Raw genomic sequence first — 21,519 nt, forward strand, 5'->3', positions numbered from 1 at the left:
CTGGCTAACCTCTCTTGAATTTCCTTACATACTGTTGTCCTGTGCTTCTGTAGCTAAAGTGCAGTTTCTGAATATTAATCCACAAAAGCTTGGGTCTTTTTTGTCTGTTTCATGTCTTTCATTTGGGTAGAGTCACATTACACAGAGGAGTTTTTGGTGATGGGCAAAACAACATGTAGTTGCATAACTGATCTTCATTCTGTACAATGTGCCTTTTCTTTTTTGTAACCGTTGGTGCTTGAAGATGACTGTTGGGTTCACTTAAACTGCAGTCATGATTTCAGATGACTTTCTTGTACCTGCCGTGATTTTCAAGTTCAGAGGGCTTTGGTTTTTTTTTAATTAACTAAATTACCAGGGAGTTTTATTGTGGTAATTTATGTCATTTATTGGCTGTGTTCTGAGATAAAATGCTGGAATCAGCTCATTGTGCTTGTCATTCTGTAGTCAATACAAGTAACTCTTCACCTTTTTCCTGCTCTTGGTTTTCTGGTCAGTTTTCTTCTGGCCACTTTTCTTGGGTTAGGGACTAAATGAAAGGGAAGCAAATATGCTCGAGAAAAGATGGTGAGAAGGGGAGAATGGCAGCTGGAGAAGTTAATGAATAGGTTTATCTATCACTAAATCCACAGTGGCCCTATGGGGAATGATCTATCACTTACCAATCAATCTAATTTTGGTTATATTTTGAAGGCAGTAGCTGCTTGTTCTTGAGCTGGGAAGGTTTTAGAAAGCAAGAAGACTGAACTCTGGCAAAGCTACTTCAGGCCACTGATGTCCTTAGGGGAAAAAATGTGATGCTGTTGCTTAATATCTGAATGCAGCATGTAGAAAATGTCTCTGAGTTAAGCCATTGTCTGGTTGGTTATTTGGGTTGCTTGGAGTTGGGTGGTAGTAGGATTCTTTGTGGCATTGCAGTGAAAACGCAGGATCAATATTTCAATGAAATACAAAGTTCTTTTATGATCTTTAGGATTTTCAGATTTATTCAGTCTGTGGTGAGTATGACTTGCAGAATCTTGAACCTGGATTAGAAAACTTAGTAAGAATAGATCTTACTGTAAGAGGCACTAATTTATCTTGTATGTCATTCAGAGATTTCCCCATTTCTCCCGCGTCAAAGGATAGACACCTATTTATGCAGCTTTCTGGTTTTATTCAGAATCCTAGGAAACAATTTGTTGCTGCTGGTTTTGGATTTTTATCCTTGAAAGTGATGGGTCAAAGCAGCTTGAAAAAGCCCTGGACTAGCGTGTTGAAGAGGCTTTCTACTGCAGAAGACCCAGCTGAAGCCTGTAGTCTTTGCAGAACACTGAAGTGGATGTGGTTTTGTATCGTTTTTCTTTGGGTACCATTAACTGTTAAAAGATACAGAATTTTAACCTTTCATAAAAATCCCATGACATTTAGCTGTCTAAGCAACAAAAAGTTCCATTGAGATGAGAAAACTGACAAAAAGTTTTTCATTTGTGATTATAAACTGTAAGTCCTAAGGCAATTCACTTGAAACAAATGGTCTTTTTAATTAAAAAAGTGGGGTAGGGAAAGAAAAGTCTTCCTCCCCCTTGGTTAGCTGTCCTCTGTAGATCTCTGGTATGTCCCTGTGCCCACGCCTATCTCTGCTTAAATGAAGCATCAAGTAGTTTGGTTCAGGGATAATTTTGGTGAGAAGAATCTCCTTACATGGGGTCTGGGGAATGGGAATATGCTTCTTCCCCCCTGGAGGCCAAGGGAGAGAGGCAGCCCAGAGCTGCTGGCATTGGCATGGCCTTCTGTCACCTGTGTTGTGCCAGCAGAAGATCTGGGGGCATCTTCAGCATTGCATACACAGGCATGAGGTCTCCATTGATTAACTCCGTGTCATGGTTCTTAGCTATTTGCTTTTTGCTAGGAAATGGGTTTTGTGTCCTGTAAACTCAGTGGGAGGAGGAAAGCATGGGGAGCTGTTTTGGCTGCACAATGGCTCCCATCTGAGCAGTTAGACCTGAGCATGGTACTGGCTCTGGGCAGTACCTATGGAGAATCCCCAGTGTGGGGATGGCCAGGGACTCTGGAGTGGTGATGGCCTTTGCCAGAGGGGGTGAGGGAGATGGAGGTGTGATACCTGCCATGAAACAGGGGGAGATGAAAAGTGGGGAAGCCCAAGAGTTGGTGGAGGAAGGAGACTTGTTCATGCAGGGCTTCCTGATGCAGGATGAGATCGCTGTCCTCAGGGTGGACAGTTCCTTTTCCGACATCTGGGTTTCAAATGTAGCTTTGTTCTCCTCAAATTCATTTAATGTTTTGCTCCTGATGGTTTTCCTGATTGGCCTCTTTCAAGCTCTTGCCATTATTAGCAAGTTATTAGCAAATGAAGTCTGTGTGATACCCAGCAAGACTTGACAAGAGGAGCAAGTGTCAGAAGTAATGTTTGAATTGCTTGTGCTAGATTCATAGAGAGGAACTATTTGAGCTTTACGCTTTGTGCTTATGTTCCTGAGCTCCTGATCACCTGAACAGGAAACATTTTTAGTTGTTCAGATTTAAGGAAGTATGTGGGTCTACTCAGGAGTCCTGTCTACTGATGCATAATGTAATACAAGGGTTTTGAAGAATGTAGTCTGAAGTACACCTAAAATTCCCACTGATATGGTGTGTGTTCTTAAAGCTAGTGAAAGCCATTGGTTGGTTGCTTGACTGATGCTAGCTGCAAGGTCTGGGAAAAGTCTGCTCTATGAATATAGGTTATTACTGTTGTTTCTGTGATGTGGAAGAGTATAGACAGCTTCTCAAGGACTGTTTTTCCCTTACTCAGATACTTGAGCTGGGTGTATACACTGGAATTAGCAGTCAGATGTCTAGATTAGTGAAGATATCAGAAAGCTTTTTCCCTGCTTGAGATAACGTTGTTCTCCAGGGTATGTCCAAACAGCAAAGAGTGCTGAGTAATCAGCATGGCTCCATTCCAAACATTTCTAGCCCAGCTGAGTCTCGTAGGGCCTAGGCTGGGTTACATATGGGTGCAGTCGAGCTGATTTTTTTATACTGCTTTTCTTAGTGCTTCAGGTCAAGAAGAAACATACTAGCTCAGCATCGTTGTGGCAAAAACGGATGGAGCTTGAACCACTGAAGCTGTGAGACTTATAGCGCAGGAGTACCTGATGCAGTGGTAGCTTTAACTGTGCTTGGAGCCAGCCCATGACGATGAGTGGAGTTGCTTCTGGGCTGGCATCGAAGGTTGTACTAGCATGAAACCTGTTGTAGCCCTTTACTTCTGAGGTAGTGTTATTCTGCATAACCTGTGTAATCAAGTAACTTCAAATATGCACAAATTGGAAGTACAGCCTTCTTCCAGGTGTTGCTTTGAATCCAGGCTGTAGGCTGCCACTAGGCCATCCTTCATCTGTAGTTCCTTGTAGCCAAATTCTTCCTTTACTGTGGTGTGATTAAATTTAGCTGGTTTTGCCATCTTGTCTTAAATGATTTCCAAAGGTCTGCAGATGATGTTTCCATTACTTCTTACTTGCCAGTACCCAAATGTCCAAAACCCAGTGTTCTCCTCATTTCAGTAATGCTACAGCAAAGCTTGGGTTGAGATCCCTGAAGATAGGTGGCTTGGAGATCCAGAGGATTCAGTTTCAAGCTGCTTCACATTTCTTAGGGCATGTATCCAAATCAGCAGGCATCTTGTACTTTGTGTCTTGTGAACATGGAACAACAACAAGAGCTATTCTTCACCCCAAAGTCAAGAAAGGGCTGAGGACCAAAATTAGATCTTATTTAAGTTAAAGCTTTTATTCACTGTTTCAAATTTGTGGTAATGGACTTTAATTGCAGCGTTTGTTTTGCAGCTCTTTGCTTGTCAGACATTTTGTCATAAAGTGAGACTGTTTTAAGGCTTACCTATGGGCTGACCATGACTGGTGTATCTCAGGACACTTGCCCGAGTATGCATACTTGGCTTCTCTTTGAGGTGGAGACTGCAGAAAAAGGTGGTCTAGGCCAACGAGAGATGGGCAGCACAGCCAATTTGAGAGAGAGAGGAATTGTAGAGTAGCAAAATGACACAGGATAATCTGATGTAGAATAGTGCAACAAAGTCTTGGGGAATGTAAGTTCTTGTGAAATAAGCACTTTTTTTCCAACAAAAGTCATATCAGCAGTGCATGTTTTAAACCTGATATGTAGTAGAGTCAGTTTAGTGTATTAGTATATACTTAAAATACTGTAACATTTGATGACACAGAGCTGTGGATCTTGGAATTTGGCTTGTCTCTCTCCTGGGAGTGCGGAGGGTGGGTAGGAGATGGGTGCAGAGAAAAGAGATCTCCACCCCATGGAGCCTGGAGAGCAGCAGTGGTACCTGATGACTGGAGAGGAAAGGGAATATGCAAATTCTGTCAGATAAATAGGGCTTGCTTTTAAAGTAACGTATTCCAAGATAAGTGTTACAAAAATAACATGGTTACTGATAACTTCATTTGCTCAGAAGATGAAAACGTAAGAGAAAGATAGACTTATCTGGGTAGCGTAAGTCTTGCCACTGGTGGTAGGAAAATTGATAACGCAGTTTGGGACTGACAAAGCAAGTGCTGTACTAATCACAGCAGACTTGTACTGTGTTGTCTTGCAATTTAGTGCAACAAATCAGATTAAACAATCTAGAAATGCAGTCTCAAGTGTGCCTCCCTATGCATCAGAGACTTTGGAAAATACAAGTTGAGCAGCTTTTGATGTCTATGCCTGAGTACAGGCTTTTGTTGAGGTGTTGGATAGAAAGAAGAAATAAGTTCTGGAAGTTGTAGGGGCTCTGCACGGTACCATGGCTGTGCATAAGTGCAAATAAGTGCATCTGAGTCATGCTTTAGTCCATTGTCAACCATTCCCGAACTGGAAAACTTCTAGCTGTACACAGAAATAATGGGCTCTGAAGCACCAAGGAGGCTGAGGATGTGGTGGAGCTTCTTCATATCCTCTGTATTCAGCTTCAGGTCCCTTGTAGACTGGTGGGGCTCCAGGAAGTTGATGACAGGACTGCGTAGCCCCATGGCTTTAGCCAGTGCACCCCACTGCCAGGGGATACGCATTACGCGCATGGGGCATTTGTTCGATTATTCCTTACTCTGTACTTAAAAACTTTTAACCTTACTGCTAAAGAAAAATACCATTGTCTGTTAGTACGACTGGAACGAAAGATGAATAGCGAATTAGCCTTGAGCAAACTGTCAATCTGACTTTGATAGCTCATCACTTAAAAGATTCTTTTATGTTTGTGAAAAACCATGACATCAAAGCCAGGGGGAAAAAGATAATACCAATACTTAGGGCTAAACTTGCACAGCTTCCAAGAGGAGCCCCTGTGTGAACTGTTTGTTTCTCTGCATGCGTGGCTAATTAGCCTAGGTTACTATAAGTCTGAGCAGTGGTGTTCAAGTTTCTTCGGCTGTTTCGGGTAGCTTGTTTATGGTGCCTCCTTCTATATGTGAATCCCTCAAACCGGAGTAGCATAGAGCGAAGGATATTGCAGTCTCTTCTCTTCCAACCTCTTAGTAATATGCTGGAAATGCTTGAGTATAATCATTATCAGGTGAGTTGTTATTGCAGATTTCTTTTAAAACCTATTGGTAAGAAGGCTTACAGTATACATTAAATCCTTTTCCTCTAGTATCTAGTGCACTTTATTTAATTTCTTCCACAACATGGTCCATTGTAACAGCAAAAGTCACTTTAACAGAGCTGTTTTAAAGCAAAAAAAACTTTTCAAACTATCGTTATAATTAGATTTGCTCTCCACTTTCCAATAAAAACAAATGATTGCAGAATGGTGACAAAGTGTTTCCAGGATATGGTGAAAATTTTGTATAGAAAAAAATTGCCTTTCTTCTCTTGCTTATTTATGGTGCATGAGAATAGTTGGGTAAGAGTTCTCCCTATTTTGTATATAAGAAAAATAATCTGTATACTGAAAAGCTTATCTTAAATACCAAAATAGCTGTTGCCGAGGACAGTGATTGATCTGAACTGAAACACTTTTTTCTCTTCTTGCATCTTATTTGCATAATGTGTTTATAAACAGGCTGTCTTATTTGTATATGATTTAGGCTGTATCTCTGAGATATAAATAAGTTGTAGGCACAATGATAGTTTGTTCCTCTTATTTTTAATTCTTAACCTTATGTGTTACTTAAAAATCCCAAATGACCAAAACCTAAAAAAACAACAATGAACATTTTGATCTCTCTGTTACTTGATAGCCGATGAAGGATCACACTCCATAACACTTGGTTTTAATGTAGCTACTGACAAACAACTCCTGCAGTACCTCATTTCTTCATATTTTAGTGAAAACTAAATGTCGCATGAAGGTCTGAATGCAGAACTGTCTGTTTGGGAGCATCTGTATAAACTGGAGAACCTGAGCATTGGTCTTAAGTGTGAAATCTCATGTTATAGAAAAATAAGTGGACTTTTTGGTTTACCCTTAAGTCAGTTATTGAAATACTAAGTCAAACTGATTTCTTGCCACTGAATGTGGATTAGCGAAGTGCTGTTGTCTTCCTTGGAGCTGAACAGGTTTGTACTTAAGTCAAAAGTTTAGCTGGTCTATATGTCACAAGTTTATAGCTCAAGTTGATCGTGTGTACGTATCGTGCTACAGTTGATAATGGATATACAACAATAAAGCACTTCTTCAATTGTGTCATACAGGTGCAGACTCACCTTGAGAATCCAACCAAGTACCACATTCAGCAAGCCCAGCGGCAGCAGGTAAAGCAGTACCTCTCTACCACTCTAGCAAACAAACATGCCAACCAAGCCCTGAGCTTGCCGTGTCCAAACCAGCCCGGAGATCATGTCATGCCGCCTGGAACTGGAAGCAGCGCGCCCAACAGCCCAATGGCTATGCTTACCCTTAACTCCAACTGTGAGAAAGAGGTAATACGCTCTCCCTGTTCGTATTATTCAGTAAAAGGAAATTGCAATCTGCTTTCTTTCTGTTTCACACTGTATTTCTCATTCTTGAGATGCTGTGTTTGTTCCTTTCTGAATTGTTCAATTTGAAAGTGCAACTACTACCTCTGTGTCTGCCTGCCTAATATATATTTACATAGGATATTTTGGCAGAAAACCTGTGTCCCACTAACTTCCTCTGTTTTGAACTATTTTAGCTAGTTTATGTTTATCAAAACTACTTTTCTTTCACCCCCCTTGCCTGATGCATGCAGTGAACAATTGACCTTTGGAGAATACAAAGCTGTTTTATAAGCTGTAGCTTTCTGAAATAATGTTATTTATGGCTCATTCGCGTGAAAAGAGCAAAGAGCAGAGCAAAAATAACTGAAAAACACAAAGCTTTTTGAGATATGTTAGGCCTTTTTTACAGTAAAATTTGAGCGAGTCTCATGCTTAGCTGGAAGGCCAGATTGTCCCAGCTAATAGATCCTATGTTACTGATTTCTGTTTCATGGCGAGTTCAGTGCTGCAAATAGAAGACTTCTGTAGTGTATACCTGAAAGTCCTCTTTAACTTGTGTTAATCTTTGCTGGTAAAAACTTTCTGTGCTCAGATGCTGAAGGAAGATGGTTTGAAAGATGTTAACAAGCCTAAAAATCACGTCAATAGCTTTGTATCACGACAGATGAGAGACGACTGTTGAACCCCTTGTGTCCCTTCATGCATCCCCCTCAAGCCTTTGTGCCAGATCTTTAATATAGATGTACTCCATGAGTAAAATGTTCTGCAGCTTTGAGAAACAGTTGTTACAGAACATATTTTGCATGTGCAAGAGAAATTACTTGTGCTCCATAGCAATGGAAGAAATTAAAATCAGATAGTTCCATCCTGTTGTCCTAGCTGTATCCAAGTATTTCCCCCCCCCGCCCCAAGATATTTACAGCTTCACTTTGCTGTGTCATCGGGCACATGTGTGCATGACTTGTTTAAATCGTGCTCTTTTTGGAACTGAGACTGTGCCATGAACTCAGATCCATGCTTTGCTTTTTCTTTTTTTTTTTTCTTTTTTCTTTTTATTTTCTTTTTATTTCTGCAGGGATTTTATAAATTTGAAGAGCAAAGCAGGGTTGAGAGTGAGTGCCCGGCTCTGAATACACACTCACGAGCATCATGCATGCAGGTACTGGATGACACAGGAGTTGGAGCACAGCATGTTATAAGTTATGTTGAAGAATAAACTTGCCCTGTAGTGCCTTTCAGAAGTTGAATATCAGCTATATTTCAGGAACAAAACAACAGCATTTGTTAGCATTGATGTCAAAAGCGCATTAAGGTATCTAAAGAGGGGCAGTGCTTTCGTAGCACTGTAATGCTAGAGCGGAAGATCGTATCAATCGTGCATTAAGGTCTCACTTAAGAAAATCTTTCCTAATGCAGTTTTCCCAAGATTGCATGTATGTCTCCTTGTCCTGATAGCACCTAAGATCATGTTTCTGTGCAGATCACACTTGTGTTTAATGATATGAGAAGACTTTAATCCATCCATGATGATTCATCCTCCGGAGTCATCTTTTTTTTTTCTTTCATTTTTTTCATTTGTATTTTTATTTTTTTTTATTTTTAAACTAAGGGGTTTCTATTTCTGGTAACAGGACTTCACGTATGGGCTGTGTAACTGTTAGTTCCTTTTTTTGCACTCACTTTGAACAATTTAATTCATTCTGATCACGATTTCTGGGCTGGTACAAAAATACTATATACCACTTTTTCTACCACCAAAATTACACATTGATTTTTACAGGTGATTGTCATTTAAGCTTCTTTTTTTCTAGCTAGCAAAAAGGATGTAGTCAGTCCTGCAGGACAGTTTGGAGCACCTGCATGGGTGTTTTAAAGGGATCTGTTTATCTTGACAGTGCAGGAGCTTATGGAGGCACCTTCCAGCCCAGCCCCAGAAAAAAAGATGTCTTGCACTACCTAAAATCACCTCCAAGCTGCTCTTGGGTGTTGCTTCATGGGAAGGTGTATGAGGGACATGAATCCAGTGGATTCTGTTATTGAGGGTGGGTAGCCTGTCACCTAGCAAGCAGCAAGCCTTTGTTCCCTCTCCCTCCTGTGCAGGTGGCAGAGGCTTGGGATCACTGTCTGTATGCAGGCTTTGACCCCACAACTAGAATAAAGAGGTGGAGGGTAGGCAGGCAGAGCTGGACAGGGGATAGAGATTCACATCCTTAGCGTAGCTCATTCTGTGGGGAGCTATCTCTTCCTGTGTTCCTGGGAGGAACAGTGTGTTGAGGCAGGAACTGCAGTGGCAATTGCTAGTGGCAAGAATGGGTTAGACCATGAAGCTTCAGCTTTGTCGCGACCTGACTGTCCTGCCTGAATAGCAGGAGTCATAGCTGGGGGATTGGAGCATGCTTGGGCCTGTGCTACAGAGAGCTAGTGTGTGGTTCAGGTGCTTTGTCGGGCCTCTGTATCCTAGTGTTCCGATAACTGTTTTGTTTTCCTTTGTCCACCTTTTCTGCTGCAGATGGATGATGTGATCGATGACATAATTAGTCTGGAGTCAAGTTACAATGAAGAAATCCTTGGCTTGGTGGACCCAGCCCTGCAAATGGCAAATACGGTACAATGCTCCTTTCCTTCAGATTTCCCTGCTAAGTCTAATTGTCTAATTGAGAGAATGCTAAACATTAGCATGACTGTTTTTTCCAAGCAATTAAGTAGTTATTGTATTGTCCCATAGAGCGTAATTAGTTTTTCTTTGAAGAGCTTAAGGTATGCAGTTGCAATGAAAAATATGAATTTAAAAATGGAAGCTGGAATCAGGTTGAGGGAATACAAAGGACAATTTTGCTTTTCTTATTGCAAAGTCAAGTTAGTACATGAGAGGATTGTAAGAGAGGAATGAACTGGGCTGCCAGGAGTGAGCTCGTACCCATCGATGTTAAAGATCACCATGGACATTATACTTGGACTCAGCTTAGAAGGAACCTCCCAGCGCTGCAGATTCCTGTATCTTTTCATGTTCAAGTAAGAAACTGTACACCGTGCTTAAGGATGTGTTAGTGTCCCTGTCCAGAGATGCTCTAGTTTAACATCAGAGCTTTAGTTTAACCTCATTCCAAATGCGCAGAAGCCCCTAGCTAGATGACAGCCGTGATGTTACAAAACTGAACAAACAAAAGAAAAACTTAAAAAGCAGCCTTCAAAACAGACAAAAAGGGAAGGAATAAAGAAGCTTAAGAAACTGAACTGGGGTAGAGGAAGTAGGAAGCCTGTGACAGAAGACAAGAACACAGAGGTGTGAAAATTGGCGAGTGAGGGAAGGCACAGGTTATGAGCAAGTCGCCGTTTCTGTTTGCTGGTTCACATTGCTGTGAGCATTAGTATAATCGTACTTCTGGCATAATCTTGTTTTGATCTTTTGTGGAGGGTAGCTCCAGTGAATTTTTTGCCTTGGGCTTAAGAGCTGTTAGATCTGGCTGGGTAAATGTCTGCCAGTGCTGGCGTCTGTTTCTTTTTTATCTAGTGCCAAAAGTTACAGCTTTTACCACACAGGATCCATTTTGTAGCATAGGTTCACGTTGACAGTAGTTGTCTGATGTCATGTTAACCTAGTCCTACGCTCCCACAGATTCCCACAGCCCTCTGAGACAAGGTGCACGCTGCAGGAAACAGCCCACCAGCATCCTTGTCTGAGTGATGCCCTTTGAGGAGATGGAGAAATCACTGCAGAGTCATACTGAAAGAATGAATTTTTAGTTTTAATTTAATCTTTAATCCAGGATGACTGGAAAAGTGCAGCTGTCCTGAAACAGGAGAGGAAAACCTAAAACAGTCTTTAGTAAAAAGTCTTATTTTTATTGAGGAATCAGGTTCTTCTGAGTCCTTTCTCTGATGTTGCATTGGACTGGGACCTGTTAAGTCAGAGGGGACTAGGATTTCTTTGTGCTTTCTCATTTCACAGGGACTCCTGCAGAGGCTCTTTGCTTCCAGACATAGTGGTACTCTGCACTCTTTTGGCACAAGGAGTCCATGTAGTCAATATTTAGGGTAGTCTGCATCCCTCCTGTTTGATGCCTGACAAGAAGCCTTGTAAAGGCTCCGTGATCCACATTCACTGTGAAATTTTAGATACTGCCCACTGTGTGTGGTGAAGTCTGTAAAATAAGGATGTTAAATAGCAGAATTAAGACTTTAAACTAATACATTTAAATTGCTAGATGCAAAAAACTCGTGTTTTAGTCTCAGAATTAACCTGAAGAGTTGAAAATTGAACTGTTATTTCCCAACAGTTGGTTTGGTAAAAAAATGAACCTGATATAACACTTTCCTTTTGGAACAGGATTTAATTCTTAAAACACGCAACGTTTTACTAATAAGGAATTAATGTCTGTAGACTGAGTTAAGTAGAAGTGGAAGGAATCAAGAGAGGAAATGGTCTTTAAAGAGATGCAGCCTATAAATAGCTGTGCTGAGAATGCGACAAAGGCTGTGTTGTTCCATAACCAGCAGAGAACAAAAGGACTAGTTTGTTACATTTGTTAACAGTACTTAATTGATAAGCAAAATCAGGGATTTCTGTGTAGAGTGAGTTAAGGGAAACTCCCAAGAACCTCTTAATAGAAAAGGGCTCATTGCACTCAACTGCTTGCAGAAGTGCTTGTAAACTTTGGTATTGGGTCACAAGTTAACTGGCTTTGCTTCTGTGGTGAAGAGTATCACAGAATGGTCACTAGTTTGTCGAGAGGTTTTCTGTGTAGATAGGACCTAGTGATTGAACAGGTAGGTACTGTGTGTAAAGTCATCTCAGCTTAGCATAAAACAGTACAATTAATTCATCCAGCTAATCAATCCTAGCAAGCCGTGTGAGTTCATGCATCTCCACTTCTTAATGTGACATCCCTGTGGAAGTTAACTCCAGAGAGGAGTCTTATTTCAGGGGTTGTTGAGGAGCATGTGCTTATAAATAAAGGAATAGCACAATACACTGTAGGCCGCATGAGCTGGGGAACAGAACCCATTTCAATATGCACTGATACCTTAGAAACAGGCTTGCTGATCACACAATCAAGGTCCCATTGGTTTTATGCAGAGCCCATATGGCCTGAATGTCAGTGCTTGTTTTGTTGGAGTAGTGGAGAAAGGAAAGCCTCAGACTCCCCTGAATGGACACTGTGATGAATCTGCTGTAATAATTACCATATTTGTAATTTCTGTGTGTAAAAGCAGCTATTAATAAAGAAAGCAAAGCAGATGCGAAGTGATAGGAAGGCAGATTAGAGCTGAAATTTTGGCAAACAACGTTTAAGTTTATCCAGTTTCTTCCACTAGGAAGCATTTGAAATAAATTCTAGGTGTTGCTGCATTATGCATAAGATACTTTTGTTTCTTTGGGCAGCTTTTTTGCCCCATTTCAGGTTAGTGCCTGCTTTTGTGTGCTCACAGCTCTGATGACCTGTCCATCTCAAACCAATGCCCACAGCATAGGGATCCTCTCCCCTTTCCAGTTCTTTAAACTCTGCACTAATGATTGTTGGTTTTACCTTACAAGTTAACTAATTTTATCCTTCTGGGACCTGGAATATAATAGTGAACAGAGGATATACCTCTGTTTTACCTTACCTTTAACTGTGTTTTAGCCTTTTGAGGTGAGCTGATGTGTTGGATACACTTTATGTTTCTAATTTGAAAGGAATTGTATAAATTTAGTCCCAAAGATGTGATTTGCAGCCATCCTGGAGAAGAGGCCTCTTAGAGGATCCTACCGAGTGTGGACCATATGGGTAGTCACACTCGTAGTAAAAGTTACAACTGAAGCTTTGACCTGTGGAGTTCAAATCAAGATTGTTGGCATCTACATCTAATGTAGGCTTCCTTGATAAGCATTCATGTGCACGTACAAGCCTGCAACATTCAGCAGCAGTGCAAATTTCTCCCTCCATCTTCCTTTATTTAGCTGATGTTACATTGGCAGTGCTTGTGCTCAAGTTGGTGCACAGCTTCTGTTTGGGTTCCTCTGGTGCATGCAAGTTCTGCAGGACTTCAGCGTGCCCATTCAGCAGCTGTCTGTGTTACTGCCTCCTTATGTTGTGACCGCTTACACGGGTCCTATTTGTTTACATGGAAATCTGTGTTTCTGTGGAAAAAGAAATAAAACCCATGAACTTGTAACAAGCAGGATTCATCTTGCAGCAGGGAAAACAGCTTGGTGACCTTAACTGTTCTCCATATTTCATTTCCCTGAAATTCCTAATTAGGTTTCACATGTCTGGTTTTGAACTTCAAGTCCCTGAGCTACAAACAAGGTCTTTGTGCTCTCCCCATGCTTAGGAGCATGAATAGAAAAAGCACATCCAAGTCAGAAGGGTGTATGACGCTATTGCCGTGCCTGTGTCATGGATGCGTTCGAGGGTCCAAAAGATACAAGGGGCAACTTGTAGAGCCGTGGTCACCCTGACATTAATGTGGGTAGGTCACAACTGGGTCCATAGTCTGTGACGAACAACTGTGACCTTAGCTTTTATGATAGATGTTCCTTTTTTCTCCTTTCATTTTTTAATATATTGCACTCAAGAGCAAAAGGGAGGGCAAGGATTTGTAAGGCTGAATCTTGGTGAGAATTCAGAATTCAGTTTCAGTTATGTTATTCCTCTCTCATGGAAAGATTGATTCAGGGGACTTTGTTTTAGTTGGCCACTCTCTGTTGAAGTATCAGCATGGCTTCTAGCTGTCAGTATTTTAATGGCTGCATATCAGCTTTGCTTCTTGAGTAGCTCCAGATGGCAGATAAATTTTGTTAGGTCTCAGTCTGGCAAGGACCAGCCTAGGCTGTGACTCACTCCATTGTATTCAATAGCATTGTTTACATGGGTGTAAAGTTTAATACTTACTCTAATCTCTGCAGGATCAGTGTCTTGGAGGGATGGGTTTTCTTTGCAGCAACAATGGTAAGAAGTATTGCCACTCAGATAAGATATCAAAGTGTTTTATACCCATCTCTTCAAAATCTGGTTTGAAAACAAATAAGAGATGGGTAAAATAATCCACTCAGGACAAATGTAAATGTTTTTAAATACATTTCAATTTAAAGGGATAGCTTTGGTAAGTCTTGTTGGAATACTAACCTATTTCTCTATAAATCTCCTTTCTTAAACATACCTAAATAAGAATAGCAGAATGAACAAGTAATTGAGAAAACTTAATATAAAAATAACTTCCTCCTACTGGTGCACATTCTTGTTACGTAAGGCGAAAAACAAGTTAAAGTAAGCTTAAATGTTTTCTGTGTAGGTAGCTTTCAAACACATGAAAATAGTGTTCTTCCTAAAGCATGTGACAACTTGCTAAGTACTTTCACTCACATATTCCTGGAAGAAGGGGGGCTTCCTTCAGGAGAGCTCTGTAGGCTCTTTCAGATATTTTGAATTAGAGAAGTGATGGGGGTACAGATAGAATAGCTTCACAGAAGAATGAGGAGCAACAATACAGCAGTATTGTCAGCATGTTACCTCTTCTGCATATCCTCTGTGTATTCGTGATGAAAAAGAACAGAATTTTCCCAATGTAGGTGTTTTATTCCTCATGCCTGTGCATACCTTTTGCTGACCTTACTGCACTCTCTGTTTGCAGGAGAAGAGCACAGATTTCTTAGCAGATCCTAACTGTTCCTCTGTACAAAGCCTTTCATAAGGACAAACAAAATGATATTTTTCTTTGTTTATCTTTTCAGTTGCCTGTGTCTGGCAATTTGATTGACCTTTATGGCAACCAAAGCATGCCTCCTCCAGGACTAAACATCAGCAACTCCTGTCCAGCTAATCTTCCTAATATAAAAAGAGAGCTCACAGGTAAATATATCTAAAATACCACCTTGGAGTAATAGCATAATTGTTTTGAATTCAGGTGATATTGGACATAAGTTCTGTTATGAGAAAGAATATATGGATGAACAGTTACCTTTTGCTTTGCAGGCCATTTTTTAGCAGATGTGTTATCGTGCTGTGCAGTTGTGTTCATGTGTGGGCATGCATGTGTTCACTGTGACATGATAAGTTAAAGTCCCTAGTTGTTATAGTCAGATCTGCACCCTGAAAGCATTGTGTCACTGGAAACTTCTGTGCATCTCCTGCAGAGTTGTTTTTTAGTTTGGGCTCATTGTTTGCTCTGTCAACACCAAACTTCAAAAGTTTCATATCTGGAGTTTCTGTGGCATTCTTGTTGAGGAACGCTACATGCTGAGGCCTTGCTCTAGCAGGGTAGGGCAGGAATGAACAGATAACCTGTGTAATATGAAGTATGGACACCTAGATCCTACAACATGTAGAATTAGACACTGGAGAATACGTATCTCTTAAGATGAAAATGAAGTAGATTTCTTGTCATGTTGGTTCTTCCAGCACTGCTGTGAATAAGCCCTGAGAAGCAGGTGGAGGGAAGGGGGGCATTAATATCCTCTTTCTCTAAGCACATGTGTACAGAAGCTAAATAGTTGGAAGGAAGAAATAAGTTCCGTATTCTCAAGCATGTTTTATTTTTGCTATTATCCTTCACTTTAAAGGGTATAACTAATGACAAAGTCATCCCCAGAAATGGCTATTCTTAAGCCCAACAAGGAATCATACTGTATGTAGTATGGTAGAGGCAGAGTTTCTTTCTTGTCTCCAGTCTTTCTGTGTTTCTGTTGTGAAAACTCTCAGGCTGACTCAGTTGCAAAGCAGGTTCTGGGCAGGAATTAATTTAAGTAGAGCAGCTTTAATAGCCCAGGAGTCAGCTTCTCAGGAGGAAATGCCAAATCTCTGAGCTGGCGGATATTTTTGCATTTATATGATGGCACAAAATTTGAGTTAGGCACCAAATGAAGACACACAAACTGCACAATGATTTGTGGCTGCTAGAAAAAGAAAAGCTTGTACTATGTAAAGAGGAGGGTGGGAGGGGATGAGAACTGTTCTGAGTTCTGCATTACAGATAGTTTCGTTGCCCCAGTTATAGAAAGTTAAAGGTGGCTGTAGACTGCAAATCCAACTTGTTGGATGCCCAGGCTGCTGGATTCACTGCAGATGGTTGTGTAAGACTTCAGGCAAAGAAAGCAGCAAGAGAAGGGAAATCAGTACGTGAAGCAGTCTTATGGAGGTCCCCAGTGCATCAGAATAGAACTAAGTTTAACGTCTGTATGCTACGTTTACCTGTACACAGACATGACTTAGGCAAGTGCTTTTTCTGTTCAAAATATATGCTAGCAGATTGCATGTAATTTATGAGAGGTTTAGGAATTAAACTCGGATTTAACAGCAGTCATTTGGACATTGATCTGGCCAAGCCTTTCTGCAGAAAGCACTGTTTGATTGTGCTTTTTGACAGCCAGCGATTTTAAAATCGGCATGTTATCGCACGCAGGAGCCTTTTGGTTCTCCATTTCCTGATTTTTACTCTTGGAGCTAGGCTGGAGAGAGCTTGCAATACTTAAATCTAGCACTTGTCAGAAACTTTTCTTCATCTTGCTGTATAAATATCAAAATGATGAAGACACCCCCCCCAGATCACATCTTTCATCCCATCATGTGGTGTTCATAATAGTTGTTGAGTTTTCAACTGTAGTTACTGAAGCATTTAATGGGAATCCTGTTCACCCAGGAGTGCTGTTTGTATCAGTTTTCACCTTACGAGCCTCATACTTATTTCATAAGGCAAGGTCAGATTAAGCCCAAATTTCATTAACACATGCAGTGATCTTTTGAACATTTTGGGAATCCTTTGGGAGCCTCGAAGAGGATATGACTTGTTATACTGTGTGTAATACTGCAGTAGCTCTGTATTCTAAGCAGTGAAGTAGTAAGCTTTCAGTAGTCCAGGGAAACCCTTATCACCTGTTATTTTTAACTGGGTGGGGCATAATCCATATTCCTTAAAAATAAAATAATGCAGGGAAGAAACGTGTTGGAGTCACTGAGGGGTTTTGTTTCCATAATGGAACGTGTGATAATAGATCATACACTCGTTCCTCCTCACTGGCCTGCTGTGAAGCCAAGTAGTGCTTTCTGGTTTTGAGATTTCAGTGCAACAGGGCAAGGATTAATGACATTACCTACTTCAGAAATTAAAAGGGGTAGAGCAAACATATGAAAATACTTAAAATTGCTTAAGAAACATAAGATCAAATGAGAACTCTAAATAACAAATATAGTTTTGCTTTTGCCTGAACTATCGCATGCTGAAGTCTGATAACAAATGTGTGGGGAAAGGTTAAGAGCAGTGTTGAGTTGAGGAGACAACTGATGTGCAGCACGGTTGTTGTTATTTTAATGTTTGCTTTGCCCAAAGCGAGGGCCATTGTTTTCTAGTGTTACTCCTAATGAAGGTGTTGAATTTTTCATCATTTTTTTCATCTAATAAGATCAGTTAGTATAGCTGGAAAATACAGTATTTTCAATAGGTCACTTAAGTTACACCTCGAGTCTTGTGGTGATGTGCATGCATGTGCTACTAGGGGACGTAACCTTAATTCCGGTGAGTAGAATCTCTGGCTCCTGACTGCTTCATATCCTGTGCAGGTAGCAATGCAGTAAGCATGCTGTTCCTCTGGTTCAGCGTCTGTGTGCTGTGTAAGCATGCCTGCTGTATATAATCATAGGAGAAGGTATGTTGGATTTAAGCAGTGTGCTGACCTCAAATACCTTGCTGAATCAGGGCCTCTGTGGGAAACATTCTCATCATGGAAGTCAGTATGGGAAGGGTGGGAAGAGATGCTCTGCAGGTGAAGTTCAGCACCAGTGCTGTGTTGTGGCAGTCACAGGCCTTTCTCACTCACTGGAATGGGTGTAATAATTGGTTTGACAAATATCAGTCAGGCTTCCTGCGCAAATACTTCACACGCTGAAACATTGGGTTTGAATTACTTTAATTCTAATTACTTCATTCACATGCACAGCATGTATTTTTCCTACAGAGTCGGAAGCGAGAGCATTGGCTAAGGAGAGGCAAAAGAAGGACAATCACAACTTGAGTAAGTTTTGATTCTTTGCATTTTGCACCAATTCTAGCAATGATTTTAGATATTAAGAGTTTGAATGCTGGTGATTTAAATCTGAATGAGACACTGCATGTAATACATAGTACCATTTAATTATGTTATGCCCATAAACCAAGTATCTCAAATTCTTGTGAAACATGCTTAAATCTAGTATTGAATTTTAAACTCTATTTTGGTTTCTTTTCAATAAGGCAGGGGGTCATCATCAATAGAATTATTTGGAACAACAGTTGATCCAGTTGCTTTTAACAAGTCCACTTTGCACAGTTTGGCTGCCTTTTTTTAATTTATCTAAAATCTTAGCTATGTGATCAGTTTGTGACTTCAAACATCAGTGTGCACCCTCAGTGTGGTGATTTTGTGAGTTCCATTTTTGAAGGAAATGCATATTTCCATATTGGAAAAGAACATTTTAAAATAAAGAGCATCATATGACTTAAAGGTTCCTTAAGTTGTCCTTGAATATTTTGTGTAAGTAGATAAAAGGAACTGTTTCATGCCTTGTGCAAATTCAGAAGCCTTTTCCCTAGCATGAAGAGTTCACACAGGAAAATTGGTATTTACGTTAGACTTTTGGATCCTCAGAATGTTGCATCTGGAAGATTACTTTCAAAAAGAGATTGTATGTTTTGTTCCTTTTCCTGCTTTGGGAAATGGAGATGCCTTGAGCATCTACATTTTTGTCTCTTAATTTGTGCAATATTTGCTCCTTGGTTCAGTCCTATGCTAACACATTCATTTTTTAGAGTCTCTGCTTAACTTTGCCACTTCAGCAGTTCCACATTTTTACACTATAGACAAAACATCTGTCTTTTAGTGTGTCCATGTGTAGGACAGCAAAATCAAGTTACTCTGTCACTGGATTTTAAGCTTCAGGCAAATATTTCAAAGGTGCTTAAAGAAATCTTTGACGAAGCACTTTATATGTTGTTATTAAGTATGAATACTACTTGTAACCCTTGTGCTGTTTTTCCTAAAGTTGAACGAAGAAGAAGATTTAATATTAATGATCGTATAAAAGAACTAGGCACTTTGATACCCAAGTCAAATGACCCGTAAGTATAACGTGCCCAAGGAGACTGTGGGAGGGAGATATTTAAAGCCAAAAAAAAACCAACAACACCTTAGGGGAGAAAAAGAATTTACCAAAACAAAATTCCTGGGCTTTCTTGTATGATCTTGGCATTCCATGACTGTAGAAATGCTTTATACTTTTTAAAGATAGCCTTGGGGTTTATTTTTCCCTTTGTAACTTGCTTAAGTTTAAATTAATTTGATGATTTTTGTCACAAAACAGGCATACTGTTGTGCAGCAGCTCAGCATCCAGCTGGACCCTGTGCTTTGGCAGGGCTGGGGTTGATGCTGGTAGTGACTGCCTTACCAGAGGTAGAGTTGTCAGAATGCAAAACCTTAGTCTGAGTGATCTCACTGCTCTAGCTGGCTGCTTGTCTTGCTAAATGATTCTTTTAATTTATTAGATGCCATATCTTGGCAAGACAGAACCAACCCTTCTTTCTTTGAAAACGGAGGGCAGCTCATCTGAGAAGTCATCCTATTTCCCCTTCCCTCCAAGAAAAAGGAAATAAAATATAAAGCATTAGATTTATTTATATTATATTATATAACTGTGTCTGTTCACTGATAACTTGTTAGTGTCTGTGATAATTTCTCAGTAGTTCTTCTAGGTGATTTTACTGTTATTAACTTGTCTTAGCACTTTCCTAATGCTGATTCAGAAGCAAGGAACCCCCCGCACCCTTGCTCTGGAGCGTGAAAGTCTCACTGAAATCTGAATCAATGCCCTGTGATTTTTGGGAGAGTTTCAATTATTTTAAGGCTATGGGGTAACTCATAGCTACTATCCAGAGAAGCTCTGTAGCTTCCTCTAAGGCAAGGAAGACAGTACTGCAGATATGCTGCTATGTTGAGCTTTTCTCTTCCTACCATAACACAGCTGTGATGCAGTGCTACCATGACTATTGCTCGCTGCTGCTTGGGAGCCTTTTGGCATCGCCTCAGGTGATTTAGCACAGAAGCATCAGGTCATATATGGTGCTAATTCCTCAGCTGAAATCAGGCATCACCCAGATAGTAAATTGTTCAGTGTTTGAGAAGTCCTGGGGGGTTTTGTTGTCTATCAGCCTTGTAATGAGGCAATGAAAGGAGCCCCTCGTCTTCAGTTTCTCTGCACAGTGCTGGTCCCAAACCATGCAGAAGGCAGGGGCTGGAGAGCTGCAGGGTCCTGCAGGCTGCCTCACAATAGCTGCACTCGGGCCCCCTCTAGTGCATTTCAAATGCTCTCTGTATTCATGAACTTGGAATAAATATTATCCAGGAGTTATGTATATATGAGGTGTAATCATAGCTGCCAATGTGAAGTTGGTACCTATAAAAGAAAAACCTCCTTGATAGTGTTAACTTTTCTTTTTGTGCTGATTTCAAAGGGATATGCGCTGGAATAAGGGAACTATTCTAAAAGCATCAGTGGACTACATTCGTAAGCTGCAACGAGAGCAGCAGCGCACAAAGGAGCTTGAGAACAGACAGAAGAAGTTGGAACATGCCAATAGGCATCTGCTACTCAGAATACAGGTTTGCTGATAAATAAGCTGCAAAAGCTCTTGGTGTTGCAGTGTGTGACTGCAAGTAATGGTAACTGGAGCTTGTTTGTAGGAATGTGGGTTAGAAGGAGCCACCAGTCTGATTCATGGTGACCAATGCTGAGATGTCTGCCAAGATTTTTCTGGGGGGAAAAAAAACTCTTTTTCAGTCAAAATAACATAAAAACCAGACTCTTGAATAATGGCAAATTGACCTGGCAGCATATAATCTAATGTCTGTATTTTCCCTTTTTATCTTGATTCTGATTGAGCACAGGGTAAGGAACTTCTAATTTTGGCATGTTAGCTGATGAAAGGAGTGCTTTTTTGTTCCACCTTCTCTGCTGATCTTGCAGTGTGCCATTACAAGCTTCTTGTTTTAGCTTGAAAATGGAAAAAAGGCTTTTAATCAACCTTAGTGTTAGGAATATCCAGAAACAGTACAATCACAGCAGTGATGTGATTGCCTAATATAATGCATAAGTAGAAGCAAAACATCTCTTTTGCTGCTGCATTTAAGAAAGGGCATTTGAGTGAATTCTTCTATTATCCGTCTTCAGTCAGGTGCATCTGTATGTTTAAATGTGATGGTGGAATTAAAACTTCTGATGAAGATTGAAAGAATCCAGGCTGTGTGTGAACTCTTAAGACCTCATGATTTGCCTGTAACTTTTCAGTGCAGGAATAGCATCGCTCAGTTTTGGCTGACCTCTTTACTTACAATTCTGCCAGACTTGTAGAATGAGAAATATCCCTGCCAGTGTCTCAGCAGAAAAGTACGAGCATCATAGAGACATGCTGTGCTTTCACATATGACTTAAAAATCACTAAGCATGTGCTTCTGCTATTTCCACACATTCCCCCCGCCCCAACCCGATGCCAAACTTACCTGCTGTGGCACTGGTTTGGGAAGGGGCCCAAGGGGAAACATGTCTGTTCTACAGGGCTCT

General features: G+C 40.6%; 1 protein-coding gene across 5 annotated transcripts in view; it reads left to right on the plus strand.

Annotated features, from left to right (window-relative positions):
* MITF (melanocyte inducing transcription factor) overlaps positions 1-21,519 on the plus strand; it is a 98,387-nt gene that overhangs the window by 76,129 nt on the left and 739 nt on the right. For 2 of the 5 annotated variants that reach the window (XM_061362077.1, XM_061362081.1), the window contains 7 exons: positions 6,688-6,915; positions 8,030-8,113; positions 9,464-9,559; positions 14,669-14,786; positions 17,867-17,941; positions 18,948-19,023; positions 20,414-20,561. In XM_061362077.1, the coding sequence (XP_061218061.1) occupies positions 6,688-6,915; positions 8,030-8,113; positions 9,464-9,559; positions 14,669-14,786; positions 17,867-17,941; positions 18,948-19,023; positions 20,414-20,561 (825 nt within the window). The remainder of the gene's footprint in view (positions 1-6,687; positions 6,916-8,029; positions 8,114-9,463; positions 9,560-14,668; positions 14,787-17,866; positions 17,942-18,947; positions 19,024-20,413; positions 20,562-21,519) is intronic. The other 3 variants (XM_061362079.1, XM_061362080.1, XM_061362078.1) reach the window with 3 other exon arrangements.

The sequence above is a fragment of the Neopsephotus bourkii genome, unplaced genomic scaffold (assembly GCF_033783945.1).
Source record: "Neopsephotus bourkii isolate Nb327-2 ecotype Australia unplaced genomic scaffold, CSIRO-AGI_Nbou_v1 NB_1080, whole genome shotgun sequence".
In the NCBI taxonomy this organism is placed as follows: Eukaryota; Metazoa; Chordata; class Aves; order Psittaciformes; family Psittacidae; genus Neopsephotus; species Neopsephotus bourkii.